This window comes from Elgaria multicarinata, chromosome 8 (assembly GCF_023053635.1).
Source record: "Elgaria multicarinata webbii isolate HBS135686 ecotype San Diego chromosome 8, rElgMul1.1.pri, whole genome shotgun sequence".
Taxonomy (NCBI): Eukaryota; Metazoa; Chordata; class Lepidosauria; order Squamata; family Anguidae; genus Elgaria; species Elgaria multicarinata.
In genome coordinates this window covers 53,462,820-53,481,108 of record NC_086178.1, presented here as the reverse complement: position 1 = coordinate 53,481,108, position 18,289 = coordinate 53,462,820, and the positions used below count along the sequence as shown (strand labels likewise).

Here is an 18,289-nt window from a genome sequence, read left to right as displayed (position 1 = left end):
AGTCCCTTTGAGCTCAGTTGAACTGAGTAAAGATTGCACAGCACCTTTGTAAATATGGCAGTGCATGGGCAGCAACACTAACCAGCGGCAAAAGGTATCTTGTTCTAAAGCGACAAAGATCCTCTCAATCAAAATAATGTGATGCTTAAGGTAGAAATTTGAAATTGGTCCATAAGATCCCTTTGAACTTGTGGTTCTAAACACCACTTTGGATCCATCACAAGGAAGTACACGATAACAGCGAGTACAACAGTCTTGTGGCACTTTCCTAGCAAATTTAATCCAGCATACTTCTATAGGTACCGTTGCCATTGGCCATCATCTACCATCACCTTGAGGAATTTACCCAGTTCTACAGGGGGCAGTTAAGGACTGGCAAGAGCATCTTCCATACTACGTGAAGCTGATCTGGCAAAAAGTGACGGACAATTGCCTTAGGCAACCTGGCTTCTTTTATGGAGTATGCGTTTGAAATTTTCATGTTGAAAAGTGATGACTTGCTAGCCGTGCCGTTTTCTGTGATTACAAATAAAGAGTTGATATATTGCACCAGGCCCTGTTTGAGTTTCTACACCAGAATAAAAGATCCCGTGCGAGGGTGGCCAGGTGGAAAAGGGGACAGGGCTCCTTTAACAATCGTGCGGAAAAGGGAATTTCTGCAGGCACAGCTTGCATGACAAACGATACCTGCTGAAATTCCCTTTTACACATCTATGAACTGGTGCAGGAGCGCTGTCCTCTACCCCGTGGCTGTCAGTTCTTGCCGGGAAAATGACAAAGTCACCTGTTGAGAAATTTCCAGAGGAAATCCGAACCCTCATTAGAAATCTCCGCGTTCGTGCGCGCGCGCATGTATAGGGGTGGGCAGGTGTCTCTATTTCCATTCGTTCTACACGCGCCAGGCGAGTCTCACGTGATCATCTCCAACGGATCACGCGGCGCTGGGCGGAAGTTCCTCCATCCCGAGGATCTATGGTTTTTTGGGGGGGCAGATTGTCCCTTCTCTGTCTATGGTCTTCGCGGGGCCGATGGGAGGTCGGTGTGCACATTCCTCCCCCATTACCTCACACTCGGAGAAGGGGCCGCCGGGATCGTGGAGGACCTGTACTCTTCTGCCTTGCTTCAGCTCTGTTTAGCCGGCGGCGAGCCCTCGGTTGCTCGTCCGGCTTGGCTGTGCGGTTCCTTCCCACAGCCTGCCTTGCCCTCCCCTCCCCTGCCCCGCTGGGTCCCCTTCCTCGGCTCTGGCCCGCCCTGGCCCATGGCTCCATGAAGCGCGGGGCAATAGAGGTGGCGGTGGTGGCGGCGGCGGGGAGGCAAGAGCAGGAGCGGCGGCGGCGGCGCTGGTGGCGGCGACGGTGGCTGGGCTGAAAAAGGTGACCGGGGTAGGGAGCCGTCTCCGCGCCAGGAAAAGAGAAGGTGGGGATTCACACGTCCTCTGGGCAGCCCCGTCCTTGGTGTGTGTGTGTGTGTGTGTGTGTGTGTGTGTGTGTGTTGGGGGGGGGGGAAAGCCAAATCATACCCCTCCAATCTCCCCTCACATTCCCTCTACTCCAGGCGCCCAGCCTGTGCCCCACTGCAGGTGCTTCAGTCCTCCTGTACACTTGCTATCGCCCCTTGCCTCTGAGACACCTCGACTGCTACCTCCCCCGCAACCCCCACTTCCATCTCCTTCCTGCCAGGCCATCAAGTCCTCCTAGGCAACCTCTCCTCATGTTTGGCTTTGTTGCTTCTCTCATGTTCTTCAACCCATTCATTCACCAACTTGCCAGCGTGGTGCAATGGGTAGAGTTAGGGGGTTGGATCAAGAGTCGGGTTCAAATTCTTGTTTAGCCATTGGAGCTCATTGGGTCGCCTTGGACAAACCTAACTTCCTTTGCAGTGTTTTTTGTGAGGATAAGTGTGATCATGTAACAATAAGAACAACAAAACAACCCTGCTCTACGCTGGAAAAATGCTATGAATTAAGAACATTTTTCATCTTCTTACATTCACTGTTGTGAGACTGCCCTCTGTCCACATATGCAGTGCAATCCAATCTTAAACATACTTAGACCCACTTCAATTCATACGCATGTGCTCCTTAGTATGTGTTTAGCATAGCAGCTAAGAACATAAGAGCCATGGTGGATCAAACCACATGTCCATCTAGTCCAGCATTCTCTTCACACAGTGGCCAACCAACTGCCCACGAGAAAACCCACAAGCAGGACATGAGTGCAACAGCACCCTGCCACCCATGTACCCCAGCAACTGGTGTATATAGGCATATTGCCTCTGATACAGCTACAGGCTATAGTCCTAAATTTACTTCCTGTACAATGCTATGCATTTTTATTTTGAAATAAGTCCTGCTGTGCTCAGTGGGGCTTACTTCTAGATGTGTGCATAGGATTGTACTCTTAATTAAGAACTACATCTGACAGAACTCATTGGGAGTTAAACTTCGGAGTAAATATGTTTCTGAAACTGTACTTCTCCAAGATGTTCCACTGCCGGCCTTGATCCTTTCCCCCAGACTTCTCCAAGATGTACTTCTGCAATTTACTGTATTGTCTCCCCATTGCTTATACTTTGATCTGTGCTACTATCCTTCTGAGGTGTTTTCCTGTGCCACAGGACTTGTGTTTGTCTAAATTAAGCCCAGGCACCTTGCCCATAATTATTCTGGGATATTCCTTACAGCTTCTATTGAATGCAATACTTCTTTCTGTATCACCTCTTCCATTTGGCTTTTGCCACTTTTTTCCTGCAAAGTGCATCCTCTCTGTGTCATATCCTAATTTTATGTCTTGTCACTGGGATAGAGTAGCGTTGTCTTAATATGATTAAGTAGCAGTATGCTTTCTTGAATGCACCTTGTAAAAGAAAAATAAACCATGGTCAAGGGCACAATATAAGAAAGATGAATGTAGTGGGAGTGAGGAAGTGGCCCACGTTTACCTTGTATCTCGCAACGCACAAGTCATGTACATCTTTGAGTCCATTTTGTAGACCCACTAGTACTGTGCCCATTAGTACTATGCCTAGTAGCTAAGCCCTGATGTTTAGTGTTCAGCTTTGCCTAGATATGATTCTATACCAAATTATTCCTGAATATTTTTTCAGATTTGGGAACAGGAATGGGCCATGAGAAGAGAAAATTCATTCCAGATATAAAATAGCTTCTCCTACTTGCCCACTTCACCCTTGGCAATTCAAGGTTCTGCTTTCAGTAAGTATTATCTTAAGCTTAATATATAGGAGTGTGTGTGTGTGTGTGTGTGTGTGTGTGTGTGTTAAAAGAAAAGAAAAGGGGAACCAAGCATAAGAACAGTGATCCTGACAATACTGGAAACTATTTTTGCCACACAGTCGGAACTGGGGATGTCTTCACCCAATGGTGCAACCACTGACATTACTGCATTCTTCTCTTCCTCTCCCCAGGCCCATCTTATTATTACAGATGTCACCTCAGTCAAATGCTATGTTCAGAGATATTAGATGTCCCATTTATTTTCTACCTGTTTCAGTATTGGGCTGTTAGAGCCCCATGTTGAGATGAAATAGGCTGCCCAACGCAATAAACAGCAAAGCAATAATGTTTTTGATATAAGGCTGCAAACAACTACTGCCTGTAAAATTTAAATTTTTCTATCTGCTGAGATGACTGCAGTTAGATGAGGTTAGAGTGCCTAGTTAATCCTTGAATAAAAAAGGAACAGAAGAAGTGGTTATTGTTTAAATACTTATGGAACTTTGCTGACATTCACAAAATTTTAATCTGAAATATACAAACACACTAACCTATTTTACAGGCCACCTATTCTCAATTTCAGACCACTTGCAGATAAGCAAATAATATTCCCATACAGTCCTTTGCACACTTTATAAACTACATACACTTAGGGCCTACTTCTGAGTAAATGTGCGTAAGAATTTGTTGAATGTAAAAGGTAGTTCCAGCTAATATGCTAACTCAGCCATCGAGGTAGGCATAGATGCAATCATACACTCTTCTCTTAACTTTCACAAACATTGTATAATTTCGCTAGCACTTGTTTATGGTTTTCTGCACATGCAAGGTAATTGGCTTCTTTTACAAAGGAGAGTGTGAAACCTGCAGCTAACAAATAATTTTTTCCTATTTGTCCTATAATTTGAATTAAGTTAATGACATGCCAGAAAGAGAATTGCATCTTGAGCCCTAGATCTTGAACTATCATTTGTGTGTTGTCATTTAGGATTCCTTGAGCAAACTCCTTGTTGGGTCCTTGCACCCTAATTGCATTGGGCAAATTACACTAACTTCTGGGAAAGGATGGAGATGGTAGACCGAGCAAATCGACCTCCAGGAGACCCCACAGGGTAGCTGTCAGGAAAGGAAACATCCTCTTAGGCCTGTCAGGTTAATAAATAGCAAGTAGAGGGAGAGAGGTGAATAGCAAGCTGCCTTCTTACTCCAAAGTTTTTGTGGGAGAGGAAGCTTCCTCCCAGTCTTCTTGCTCCATTATGCTCCAGTTTCCTGCTATCCAGTTGATTTTAGTTATCCTAGGGCAGGTTTGGGCTACCTGTGGCCTGCCAGATGTTGTTGGATTCCAAATCATGTCAGCCCCAGCCATCATAGCCGATGGTCAGGGATAATGGGAACTGGAATACAGCAACAACTGGAGGGCTGCGGGTTGCCCACCCCTGGTCAAGGGGCTATGTTGTACTAACACAGCTGATCAAATTTTCCTGAAAGCGAAATGTCTGAACAAGAGATGGATAGAAGGAATATCCTGTAACTAATAAGTCAATTCAGATGGAAGACACTGGAGTATGTGCAGCCTTTATTTTGTTAAGAAAAAGCACATCTGTTATACTTAATTGGTTGGATCCAGAGTTATGTGGAGCAGAACTCTGAACTGACTGGTCCTTTAGGCAGAAGGGGATGGAGGTGTTTTTGGCTTATTCCCCATTCACCTTCTGCCCCCTATACACACACACACACACACAAATCGGCTCTGGTGGCTTGAGAACCCTCCAGAACAGTGTGTGAGGAGGTGGGGCTGCAGGGGAAAGGAGGAATCAGGGGGAAATTGCCTTCCATTTCCTCTAGAGGGGTGCATCTGCTGGATCCCAGTTCCATCCAACAATGTAAAGAGCCCTTCTGTTTGTGGAAGATGAACTCTGGATCCAGCCCTCTGTTTTCAGTTTCTGGAAGACCTCAAACATTACCTACATCTTAGGCCTTTGGAGGCATGCTAGTATTTTGGAGGTGAATTGAATCTTTAGTTTGAAAGTAAACTAAGATTACATACATAGGGTGAGCACTTCAACCTATTGTATGTATGATGACATTGCTGACTGCATTTAGACTAGAGCATTTGGAAAACCTATAACACAATCAAGCACATACAAACCTTCCTTCCAGTTTCTCTTGAGGATAGTAATAATAATAATAAATTTATTTGTTACCCGCCTCTCCCTCTGGATCGAGGCGGGGTACAACACGAATGAAAACATCATATAACTAATTAAAACATTTAAAACAAATACATTATTAAAAGCAGCACATTATTAAAAGGCAAATTTAAAATTCAACTGGGTAGGCTAATAATAATAAATTTATTTGTTATCCTGCTGTGTTGTCCTGCTGTGGCAAAATTCTCCTGCCTTATTTTCAAAGACTTTGTAGATTATTTTCTAATCTACAAAGTGGGTTGTAGATTAGACATTATGGCCACTGCCATTTGAGCTGGCAATACCACAAATTTTGTTTGCAGGTTACAATTAGCCCTTCAATGAGATGTTGCTCATGCCAACTCCATAGCGAAATAACTTTCATTAATAAAGTCTACATAACCTGTGTAAAAACTGTAATGTCTTTTATAAGTGTGCACATCAGTCTGCTTTCAATTTAGTTTTTGGCTGGTCTTGTGCAATCATATGTGAGTTTTCTTAGGAAACTCATAGGCTTTATTGTGAGATATGCAGTTTTCTTGCTGTGGAAAAAGTACATCCTTATAATTTGTTTTTCTTTTAAGTATAATGCTGTGTGTTGCGTGTTATGTGTTTTGCCAGGGTTCTACAGTGCTCCAGACAGCAAGTGCTGAATCAGGATGGGAAAAAGACGCTGTGTTCCTCCACTTGAGCCCAAGTTGGCAGCAGGCTGTTGTGGGGTAAAGAAACCCAAATTGTCTGGAAGTGGAACACACAGTCACGGGAATCAAGCCACAACTGTGCCAGTCTCTAGTTCAGGTCCTCTTCAGAACCACCAGCATGCAGATGGGGGCAATGGAAGGGAGAACGTATCAGATTTGACTTTATGCCCTGGAAACTCTCCAATTACTCGAATGAATCCCACTTCAGGAGCATTGAGCCCACTCGCCCGGCCTAATGGAACTGCCAACAGCACCAAAAACCTAGTGGTGACAGCGGAGATGTGCTGCTACTGCTTTGATGTACTCTACTGTCATCTTTATGGTTTCCCTCAGCCACGACTTCCTCGATTTACCAATGACCCCTAGTGAGTAAATCCATGGGCATGGGAGGGAAACTGAAAATCCATCCAAAGTTCTTATGTTGTAGGGGAAGAGGGATAAGGTAAGGGTTATTTGGAATACAGGTAAACTGCTAAGACGGAATATTGTTTTGATGTTTGTAGGATGGCTTAAAGTTTGAAATGAAACTGTCTGCTACAAGTGGGGTAATCATACTTAGGTTGATCTATATGAGGTAGAACTTTAAAAATGGCATGTGCATCCTATAAGAAGGATGTTCAAACATTGGATCTTTCAGGTCTTGTACTGATGTAATGCTCCTAATAAACTAATCCTAATTGAGGGATTGGGAGCAGATCATAGGAGAGAATGCTCCCTCCCCTCTCTGATGCGAGTTCCCTGTTCCAGGCAAGCCTAAAACATGTTTAACACTTAAGTTAGTACCAACTTCAACCTTGGTGAATGCCATTTTTGGTGGAAAGGTGGGATATAAATTTAATTAATTAATAAATGGCTAATGTTACTCTCTGGGTTCAATGTTAATCAGAGAAGTTTGTTTCAATCTTGAAAAGAACAGCCTGATGCAGAAAAATAGTGTCTTATTTCCCAAGTCTAATAAGTTGAATCTATATTATGCATTCTTTGCTGTGAATACAATTTTAGTATCTATGTAATTAGAATGTTTATATCTGCAGAACATAATCTGTAACTGCTTTTATTATAACATAATGTACTCTTCACCTTTGTAAAAAGCTCAGTGTAGTACAGGTTAAAATATTGAGGAATTAGAAACCAGGAAAATGGTTTTTAGAAGAGGTTTGAAGTGAATTGGTATGCTGGTGGATTGGATGATGAGGTGGTCTTGATAAGTCTGTGTTGTAGGTTATACAATGGGTGAAAAACTAATGCTTATTAAATGGTAAACACAAGATAGATCTATGGTCAAGCTTAGAATTTCCCACCTAAAAGTTCAGTTTCTCTTTCTTGTGCTGTGCTTTGATAATGAGGGGTATAAATATTGTGGGAAGGTTTTTCATTGTTCTCCAGCAGCAAGAAGCACATATATGGCTAGGCTTCAAAGGGCAAGAATGAAGCACATATTTTAAAATATAGTAATACATATAGTAATACTTATAGTAAACATATTCTCAGCAGTTTTCATTTTAATTGTGCTTTTCAGATACTAAGATTCACCTCTAATGCAGATTTCATGCTGGAATTTTGTTGAAGCATGATATGTTACCAGTTCTAGGGTTTTTAAATACTCTTTGCCCACTGCAGCCTACTTCTTTTTTTTTTAAAAAAAAAAAGTCATGCTTCCACCAACATAGGACTTCCCAAGCCAGTTATCAGTGGCTTCGTATGACCAGGGTTCGTTCTTGATTTATGGCCCCAAATGTTGTAAATTCTCCCAGGAAAAAGTGCTGAGATGACTTGAAGAGCTCCAAAATCCCCCTTCATAAAAAGCTTTATAATTTGGACTCTAAATCAATTTTTAAGCTAGGGAAATAGCAAAGACTGATCAGTTTTCATGCACCGTGTTACATGCAGATGGAATGGCCTGGTTCAAATTATTGCATCTTGGCTTTAAAAGCTGAGATATGCGTGAGCATTTTGCTCATGTACATAATCCCTTGCCTTTCTTTGCAACATGCCTGAATGCAAAGTGGAAGTCTTTGATTAACCATCATTTCCTATTTCATCCAAATGGGAAACTATATGGTTACTGGGTTTAGAACAAGTCAGGATATTAAACCAACTTCAAACTGGTTTAAGATCCTGATTTATTCTAAAACCCAATAACATATTTTCTCAGTTTGGATGAAATAGGAAATTATAGTTCATTGGAGACTTCCATACTGCATTTAGGTGTGCTGGGGGGTGGGGGCAAGTGGCAGCATGAACTGGCACAAGACTTGTTCTTATTTCTGTGTATTCAGCCAAGATATAATCATCTTGGCTTAATACAGCAGCGAGAGAGAAAGATACATGCCTAAAGTGACCTTGTTGGATAATGAATTTGAATATGGGCTTCTACACACCGAAACCCAACACTCTAGCTGTGACATTGCATTATATCACACAGGTAGGCATATCAGGATTAGTACATTTTGCCTATGCTTTCTGTAGAACAAATAATCTGGATGAGCTAGCTGCAAAAATTCTAGACCATGGGGCCCTAAAGTTTTGGTGCTGATTTTGAAAATCGTTAACTACTTATTCCCTACTCAGGACTGTTTTTCTGTGAATTTATAGGAAATGAATTATTTTTTTAGCCCAGCTTTAGTAGTATGTTGAAGTTTGAGGGTAGGGGGGTGGAGAAGGTGCATGTGAGTGAGAGACGGATAAGCCAAGGTTTTTCCAGCCCTAGTTTGGTCTTTCTACATTTTAGCAAGATGATGAATTTGTGTTCTTCAAGCCATCTCTTCATCTTGGCTCCCCTGATTTGCCATCCCTTCCCTTCCAGAGATTTATGCCAGTGGAGCTAGTATAGAAACTGAAAGTGGATGTGGCCATGCTATCTTTTATATTCACTTTTTTGTGTGTACAGCCTAGCTGTGTGTACTCGCACCCTTATTAGGGATGAAACAAAACTTTGGAATTGTATGTCAAACAGCATACAAAGTCTACAAGTGGGCATCATGAACAAGTAGAATCTTGAAGATCAAGAGTAGTATCCTATTGTGCCTTCCCGCTTGAAGGAGCAACCATTTGCTCAATGGAGCTGTTGCGGTTCTAAAAATAAACCGAAACAAGTGAAAACACTTGCTTCCGGAAAGGGGCAGGTCAGCAGAGCTTGCAGAAGGGAACTCCACTGACCTCGTTTCCACTCATTTCTGGGGTTATTTTTAGAAGCATAAAAGTCCTGTTGTACAAGCGATTGCTCCCACGAGTACAACAGTCCTGGCGAATGTGGAATGATCCCATTGGAGTGAAGTTGCCAAAAGGTGGATAACATTAATTTTTACCAAGTAATATGTGCTCATTACCTATCACATTTTGGAGCAAACTGAGAATGGACGCAAGAGGGTTACTAAAAAATTCACATACACTTTCTTTAAAACTTCCCAGTATCGATTGGTCTGAACAATATACACAGAATTACTATGACCATCCATCCATGACCCTAAGGAGCTTCTCATGCGGTTGATTAGGCCAGTGTATCTTGCCCCTCACTTCTAGACAGCTGATAAGTAGGACCTGATCCAACCACATCCATCAAAAAAGTTGTATGCACCAGCACTCCTCTATTTTACGCCTTTTGTTTTCTCTAGAGCTTTTTATGTGTACAATATATTAAAGTATTGAGTGATCCCTGGGCTAGTATTCTCCCTGTAGTAAGTATTTGAATATGACAGTCAATTTCTTACTACTGCTATTGGACCTGGTGCTCATGGAAGTGCTAGCAGAAATTGACATGCTGTTGCTGTATGTATAGTTTTCTGTTGTTGAGGGCAAAGAGCCCTTAAAACAGAAGAGATAAATGCTCATTTGCAGCATGATATGGAAGTTGTCAGTCCTGGTCTCCCCTCTTTAGGGGGACAGCTGGTGCAGAACCATCCTGTGTTCAATTCGTTGCTGAAGCATTGAGAAGGAAGCATTGAGTCAACTACTCAAGGAGTTCAGCTTCTCCCTCTAGTCTAGCAGAAGAAAGAGCAAGCTTTATTTTTATTTTTTTTATTACATTTCCATACCACCCAATAGCTGAAGCTCTCTGGGCAGTTCACAATAATTAACTATTATGTGGAGCTATGGTAATACTGCATAGTTAGGAAAAGGTAAGTATATATTAAGGAAAATTAATTTCCAGCGTAGTATTGAATGATTACTGGTAATTATGCTATAGAGGTTCTTTAGGCAGATTATCCAAACTGAGGGACTTCTTGTGAGGCAAGTATAATTAGATTGCACTAAAGTAGAAAGTAAAGTATAAATCATGATTCAAATCAACATTAAAACACTGAATTTAGATGTTTATCTTTTATAAATCATACTTTTCCTGAACAAGTCTGCATATTGGTTAACTGCTGTAATAACTGAATTTGTAACTGAATAAAGACTTATAAAATAATCCTATGATCCCTGGGAGGGCATTTCAGAGACAATAGGATGTTATGGATTTGCTTCCCCCGAGGTCATAGACACAGCTATGATTTTGGGAAGGGAACATCCACGTGCGGATTTCTCCTATCCCAACCCTTCTTGGCAGTAGCCAACTCAGAAGAGGGTCAGGAAAGGAGAAGGGGAGAATGATGGAACAGGAAGGAGAGACATGAATTTTATGGATCCACAAGGCTCTCCATTCCCTTCCCTGCCACTAAAAGGTAAGCTAGCTAGATGGGCTCAGAGGCTTCCCTAGCTGCAAATAAGAAAACTGGAGGAATGTGAGGCTCTAAAAGCATCCACCCTATTACTACCCTCCTTGGCTCTTGCCAGAAAGGAATTGGATAGGTGGAAGCCTGAGAGGTTGTAGCGCTCCATCTATCTAGTACCTGGTAACATAATGTAAAGCCATTGATCATGCAGCCCATGAATCTTTTGCTCTACGCAGTTCTAGCCTTTTGAAGCAAAAGGTGGCAACTGCCAATTTAAGGAATTTCTGTTATGCAGGGACTTCAAGTACCTGCAGGTGTTTGAAGTCAGTGACTGGGTTCGTATGATCAGCAGAGGAAAAGAATTCACCATGGCTCCTTTTCCTGCCCTGTGCATGTTACTCAGGCTCCTGCCATTTCCTTAATTACCTTTGCTATGGTGCAGGTTGCTGTGTTGTCTGAACCTAGCGAGTTGTCTGAACCTAGCTAAATCTCCTTTTAACCCCTACAACAAGCCATGGGTTGCAGGGTGGTTGGAAGTCACTCCCAACTTGTACCTCACCAGGTTCAAACAACATGGCAACCCGCAACAAGCATAATTGGGGAAATTGGGGTGGGGTGGGGGTTAGTGGCACATGCAGGGTAGGGAAAAGAAAGTTTCTTTTCTCCGCTGATTGTCCGAACCTGGCCTAAGTGTCTAAAACTGTATAGGGCGGAATATTATTATTTTTTTGAGAAAAATAGTATCCATATCTTAAGATATTCATAATTTGAAAGATCATAGAATCATATCATAGAATAGTAGAGTTGGAAGGGACCTATAAGGCCATCGAGTCCAACCCCCTGCTCAATGCATGTTACAGACCTTAGGTAGTTGGGGGGAATAAAATAGGACAGCAAGATTACCGAGATAGGGTTGGTAGATGATCCTAATGAGATATCACATTATATCTCCTAGATGCTAGTGCTTCTGATTACTTGGCAGTCCCTTGGTCCAGAAGAGTCCTATAATGTTAAATACATTACCAATTGTGTCATGTTTATAATGCTGGACCTCAATATTTTCCCTGTAGTTCATTCTTTACATAAAAAAGGAGGCTTTCATTCAATTTCATTTCATTTATTACATTTCTATCCTGCCCAATATCCAAAGCGCTCTGGGTGGTTTACCTAGATTTGTTTAATAAACGGTCATGGATTCAATTTGAAATAGTTAGTGTTGGATTTGACAGGTTTGTCTGAATTAAATTTAGATTCCATGGTAATATTAGAACTAACAATAGCATAACTTTATTAGGACCAACTGAAATAACAAAGATAGTGAGCAAACTTTCAAGTTCACCAGAGTTCTCTTTGAAACTGGATATTAAGCAGAAAAAAAAGGAGGGGGGATGTTGGTGGTTGTGATGAGAGAGTTCCTGTCTACTGTTGAATGGTTAAGATGGGATGGAGGAGACTTTGGCTGCAATCCCAAATACACTTACTGGGGAGTATATCCCATTAAACTTATTGGGATATACTTCTGAGTAAACATGTTTATGATTGATCTGAACATTAGGTTACACTTTGCCTTGTGCAAAAAAGGTCTATTTTTGCACATTGGCTCCTCTCCTTTTGAAAATATAAAAATCATTAGCAATATCCCTTGCGGCAACCTGATACCTTTCTGCCATAGGCATAGTCTAATATCATTAAGGGTGCAATTCCATATTTTAGATAAGTTGGCTGGGAAGCTGCAGCATTCGGCAGAAATCCCCTAAACCAGCTGATTTTGAGATATGCTTCTGCCAGTGAAAATACAGTGTTGTAACATCAAGGATATCCTGGTATATCCCTAGCACCTGGTAGAATTCTGCCAGTGGAGGAACCAAAATGGGAGTGGTGACAGGAGTTGCGCCAAATGCTAAACTTACCCAGAACCTGCTTGTAATGTTATATCAACAGATAGAGATCCCATTAAACTCAGTGGAGAGAAGGAAAGGAGAGAGAAAACCACTGCCATGATGTGATAAAGGATTCAGACAAACTCTGCTCCTAATCACAGCACTTGCTCATCTATCTTCCTATCTATACATACATACCTCAGATGGGGTCACTATAACTCAAAATCTAGCTCTCTGGCCTCATGTGTGCTTCAGTGTGCACACAACAAGAGGGAATTTTGGTTATAGAACTCTAGGGAGGACTCTTGGCATAAGAAGTGGGGCACTTTGCAGCCTGGCCACAGAACACACAAAAGAGCACATTGCTAACACTTGTTGTCTTAGAACAACCACAGGTTCTTTGCCTCAAGACAAACGCCCAACAGCAACTGCACTCCTACAACTGGGGAATCAAGGACAAAGCACCTCACACTGGTAAGCAAGGGAAGGGGGGAGTTTATGCTTCAAAGTACAACTGCTGCAAATGTCTCCCCCTCCCTTGCAAACTATGAAAGCTGTCTCTTGACTTAACTGTATTGGTGAAAGGATCCTTCCTTCCTCAACAACTAGAAGCAGTTTCTCCCACACAGAGGGCACAAGGTTAACTGTTCTGTGCAGAAAGGGGTGGAGCCCTGGCGGCCATGAAACCCCTACATACAAGTATTCTCTCTGTTAGTGAGGGTTGGGCACGCTTTAAGCATTGCTGCTGCTAGCCACGTACTTATGATCCCTTTTTCCTTACAGGATTACAGCCTGGTCACATGGAACAGAACAAGCACTGAACACAGAGAATCACGAAAGGGAGAGGTAGGTATTGTCTCAGTGTTTACATCTTCTGCCCCAATGGGGGAGGGAGGCTGAGACAGGGGTACTAGAGGAGCTTCTAGATAACATCATTCTCACTCAATCCTTTCCTCACAAACGCCTGCTGTGCATATAGGAGCAGAGATGATGTACTGCAGCTCCTGACCATTCCTCATTACTCTCCTTTTGTGTCTTTTGGATTTCCGCAGGCAGTGCTCTACCAGGTGCAGAGAACAGGATGTTTTCTACTCCCAATACTATGCAGACCTCAAACGAAGCCTAAAGCAAGACCAGTAGCTTTGACCAGTGTAATTCCAGCTATTTCTCTGTGTAGTTGCCAGCCATTGGGGTCCTCTGTCTTTGCAAGCTGCGTGACAGACATTGTGTAAAAGGTGAAGTAATGCCCACCACGATGGGAATGGAGCAAAGGCATTAACACCTACTACTCTAGTGTCATGCAGCTTTCAAAGCTGCAGGATGTTTGGCAAATGTTGTCCATATGTGTTTTTCTTTCACAACTCACTCCTGCTGCTTTAGGAAAGGCAGGATATACATTGAAACAATAAATACATCTCTGATGATGTTTAATAAAGGTTTTCATTTCGGTGCAGCTGTTTCTTTGTTAGTGGGGATGGCAGATAGGGATCCCCTAACCCACACCCACCCCGGTTCTCACTAGCCTCAGTAGGAGGAGCCTCGAGGGATTTTCATGCTATTAGGGCTCAATGTTTGCAATGACTCCATCCTCTGGCCATTTGCACTTCAACAAGGGTAAGGGAGCAGCCTCCTCAGAGCTCCCAGGTGGACTGGTCACTGCTGCTATGAATGACACAGTTGCTGGCATTGGGGTGGAGGAGGCAAAATGGATTATGAATTCTGGCACAAAAAGGAGCTGGCCAGCCAATTATGCTTGCCCATTCAGCACTCCCCTTGATTGGCTGACACAGCACTTACTCAGGTGTGCTTGTCTGGTGTGTTCTATCTGCTGGGAGGCTACATCCAGGGCTTGAACCTGGAACCTCTTGCATCTGAGACCTTTCATTTCAATGGGTCTATTTTAAATAGGACTAATGTTAGATTTAACCCTCTGTCTGGCAGGTCATGCTTTGTGTGGCAGAGTAAGATGGCTGGGGCTGCTTCCCTGTCACTGTGTGCAGATTGGCTCCTTCTCTGCCTGGATACTGGATGGGGTGGGGGATTGTCTCCATGACACTGATTGGGAATTGCCTGTGTTGTCATCTATGCTAGAGTTTGGCAGGCAGTGTTGCTCACATTTGTATGTGTTCTAATGCTTGTTCCCCCCCCTCAACTTTTATGACCTCAAATTTTGTGATAGCATGTAATGTTTAAGTTGTAAATAGAAAGATGCAGTAAAAGCTAGCCTATAACAAAAGTGTTATCCTATATCCTAATAGCAAACTCATTCTCTAGGTGTGTATCTTTATGTAGCCAAAACTGCACCATCCATGTACAAGATGGCTTAGGGGAGCTCCAAGATTTGCAGAAGTACAGAAAAAAAAGGGAGGGGAACTCAGTGAGAACTGAGCATGGAATACTGACTGACTGTGGGGTGGGGTAGACACTAGTGGGGAAGGGGAATATAGAATGGAGATTCTGGAAAGAAAGCCCGGCTGACTTACCTAGCTGGTTGGTGCCCTGAGTAGGACCACTCCCTACTGCAATTGTTTTTTGTAAATCTCACTTGTTGAAATGCAAAGCTGTGACACTAAATGAGGCTGGATGCTATTCACCTAGAAACAGTTTAACCTCAGGGAATCTGCTCTCTTAACTTTAATGGAATAAATCATGTTATATATAGCAGGGGTCCCTAACCCCAAGGCCACGGACCAGTACTGGTCCGTAGCCTGTTAGGAACCGGGCCGCGTTCTCATTGACAACAATGCAATTTCTGCATTGACAACCAAAATGAGATTACAGAGTAGACTGGACATAAGCAACGCACTTCGGATGTCACTGTCTCCCATCACTCCCAGATGGGACCATCTAGTTGCAGGAAAACAAGCTCAGGGCTCCCACTGATTCTGCATTATGGCGAGTTGTATAATTATTTCATTATATATTACAATGTAATAATAATAGAAATAAAGTGCACAATAAATGTAATGTGCTTGAATCATCCCAAAACCATCCCCTCAACACACGCGGTCCGTGGAAAAATTCCAGTCTCTGGTGCCAAAAAGGTTGGGGACTGCTGACCAACTTGCATCAGTGTGAGATGTATGCCAGTGTGGCAGGACTATAAAATTTGTGCATAGCCTTTTTTCCGTTCCATGTTAAAGCTATTAGATTACACTCAGGATTCTTTTCCATCATGCCCACCAACCTGCCCCGCCCCTTTTTAAAAAAAAGTTTGCTAAGCATGCAGAGGAAGAGTTAGCATGAAGAAGAGTTCTGAAGAAGAGCTGGCTTTGTGAAGTTTCAGTTGGTCTTAATAAAAGGATTACACTACTGTTGGGTTTTGATTCTTTCTAATTGGACAACACAGCTTTTGGTGTTTTATGCCTACATTGTAAACTAGGTTATTTTTAAATTATTGCTTTTTAAAAACCCATATTTTTAATTGTTCTCAACCTTGCTGGGGGTTTTAGGCATACTACCGTTCCTTTCACCTTGGGCAAGTTCAGCTATCGATGGAGCCTTTTCAAGAGCTTTTTACATTCATTTCAAAAGTCAGCTCTCATCTTTGGATCCATTGGACTGAGAGTTTCTCAAATTTCCTAGCAGCCCAGTGCCTAACAATCCTATCAGGACAGAACATTTGGCTTACAGTGGCGCACAAACAGAGGAGTCAGCGCTGTAGAACAGACCTTGAGTTAACATAGGGAGCCAGAGTCATATGGGGCCATCCCCTTTAATTGTTTCTGGGTTGTTGATGTTTCTTGTTTTTGGCTTCGCTTTTCTCCTGCTCCGTTTTCTATCTGTAGGATTAGTTATAGTGAGATTGTAAGGGTGCTGGCTTGAGAAAGTTGTGTTATATTTTATAAGGGTGTTGACCAGCCCTTACATCGGAGCTTTCGAAACTTTTCATGTTGGTGACACACTTTTTAGACATGCATCATTTCACGACACAGTTTTACTAGCAAACCAAAGGTTAAACTAACCCCTTATAAGAGATACGGACACATACATAAATTGTAATAACGAAATGTATGGGGACACAACATATCTCATGAAAACCTTTCATTTATATTTTTTAAAATATATGATTTTCAAGATAATAACATACATTTCCAAGACTTTTCACATTGAACCAATTTTGTCGAGCTGCAATCGAGCGGCGGTTGAGACGGTGTTCTATCAAAAAACTGGACCCATGGAATTTCTTGAATGTGTCACTTCAGGTGCAGCTGCATCACCAGAAGTGACGTGGAATCAGTTGTTTTGACCCAATTATGCATACTGCTCATGCGCAGTACCTGTATGATCCCTTGACCATGGTGTGCATACACGGATGTGACAGAAAGGGAATATACTAGTGCACCACACTAATCGGCACCTTTGCTGCATAAAAATGCATGCAAGTTGGTATTGCTTATTTCACATAGACTCAGGTTTCTTGTTACGTTCACGTGACACACCTACACACTGCAGCTGACACACTAACGTGTCGCGACACACAGTTTGGAAAGCTCTACCTTATGTTTTATGTTTATTGTAAGAAAAAGAACAATAGGTTAACAAAACAGGTTATCAGTGGCACTGTTTAAATATTAAATGATGCTATTATTCAGTAAAAAGGATTAAGAACTGAATGCTATACAACTCTAAAACATGAATTAGTCCCTAAGTGGAATGAAGTATATATAATTTTATCTTAGTTCTATATTGTTTATATAGCTGTCACCCAAATTTGAAAATTCACCTTTTGTCCCTTGTAAAGGCTGCAGAATGTCTAAAGGCAAGATTCATGCAAAGGCGAAATACTAAATAAGAGCAGAGTTGCTGATATCTGCAATGTGGAATTCCAAGAAGCTGTTTACCTTCTGTTTTAGTAACTGTTTGCTGTGATTTCTTATGGGACCACATACATGCATTTACCAATACCTAGATTTTCTGGTTTATGCATATGAAGGTAGTCTGTGGCAGGGGTCCTCAACCTTTTTGACCTGTGGGCACATTTGGGAATTTAAAAACATGCTGTGGGCACCAACACAAAATGCCTAATCAGTGGATCACCACTTTGGTGTCTACCTGTTGCATCCGTGGAACTTAAGCAGCATCTTATTTAGCAAAAATTTTTGTTTCATTTCTATTGGACACTGCAATGTCTCTTTAATAAGGGATTGTCTAATTTGGCTAATTGCTGATGGTGTAATATAGTTAATGCTTCTCTTAAACATGATTTGGCAATGTCCAGCGGTTGCTTATTTTTGGAAGGAAGTTATTACATAGATAAATTTTGTGCTGGAACAGTCTTTAATATTCACTGATGTACATATTCTTCTAAATTATTTATCTGCTTCATGAAAATTAACGAATGGTCAGGTAAATGGATTCTTTGCACCCTTTTGACAGCTGAGAGATTGATCTTCCAATTTGGAAGGATGTATACTCACCTGTAATGCAATGGATTGAGCACCTTTCAACACTATTAATGTTTGAATAGATGGCATATAGACCTCTCCTTCAAATATATAGAGCCTCGTGTGGTGCAGAGCGGTAAAGCAGCAGTTTCTGCAGCTTGAAACTCTCCCCACAGCCTGAGTTCGATCCCAGCGGAAGCTGGTTTCAGGCAGCCGGCTTGGGTTGACTCAGCCTTCCATCTTCC

General features: G+C 42.2%; 1 protein-coding gene and 1 long non-coding RNA gene across 3 annotated transcripts in view; both read left to right on the top strand.

Moving 5' to 3' along the window:
* The first annotated feature begins 1,000 nt into the window (after window positions 1-1,000).
* The window catches only part of AMMECR1L (AMMECR1 like), an 82,695-nt gene continuing 65,406 nt past the window's right edge, over window positions 1,001-18,289 (top strand). For both annotated transcript variants that reach the window (XR_010025724.1, XM_063132442.1), the window contains exons 1-3: window positions 1,001-1,416; window positions 3,106-3,211; window positions 6,043-6,487. Coding sequence is in view for 1 of the 2 variants with exons in the window: in XM_063132442.1 (XP_062988512.1) it covers window positions 6,081-6,487 (407 nt within the window). In the remaining variant the exon portion in view is untranslated. The remainder of the gene's footprint in view (window positions 1,417-3,105; window positions 3,212-6,042; window positions 6,488-18,289) is intronic.
* On the top strand, window positions 13,042-14,370 carry LOC134402740 (uncharacterized). Its single transcript, XR_010025726.1, has 3 exons — window positions 13,042-13,131; window positions 13,441-13,503; window positions 13,710-14,370. It is a non-coding gene; the product is annotated as an uncharacterized LOC134402740 (long non-coding RNA).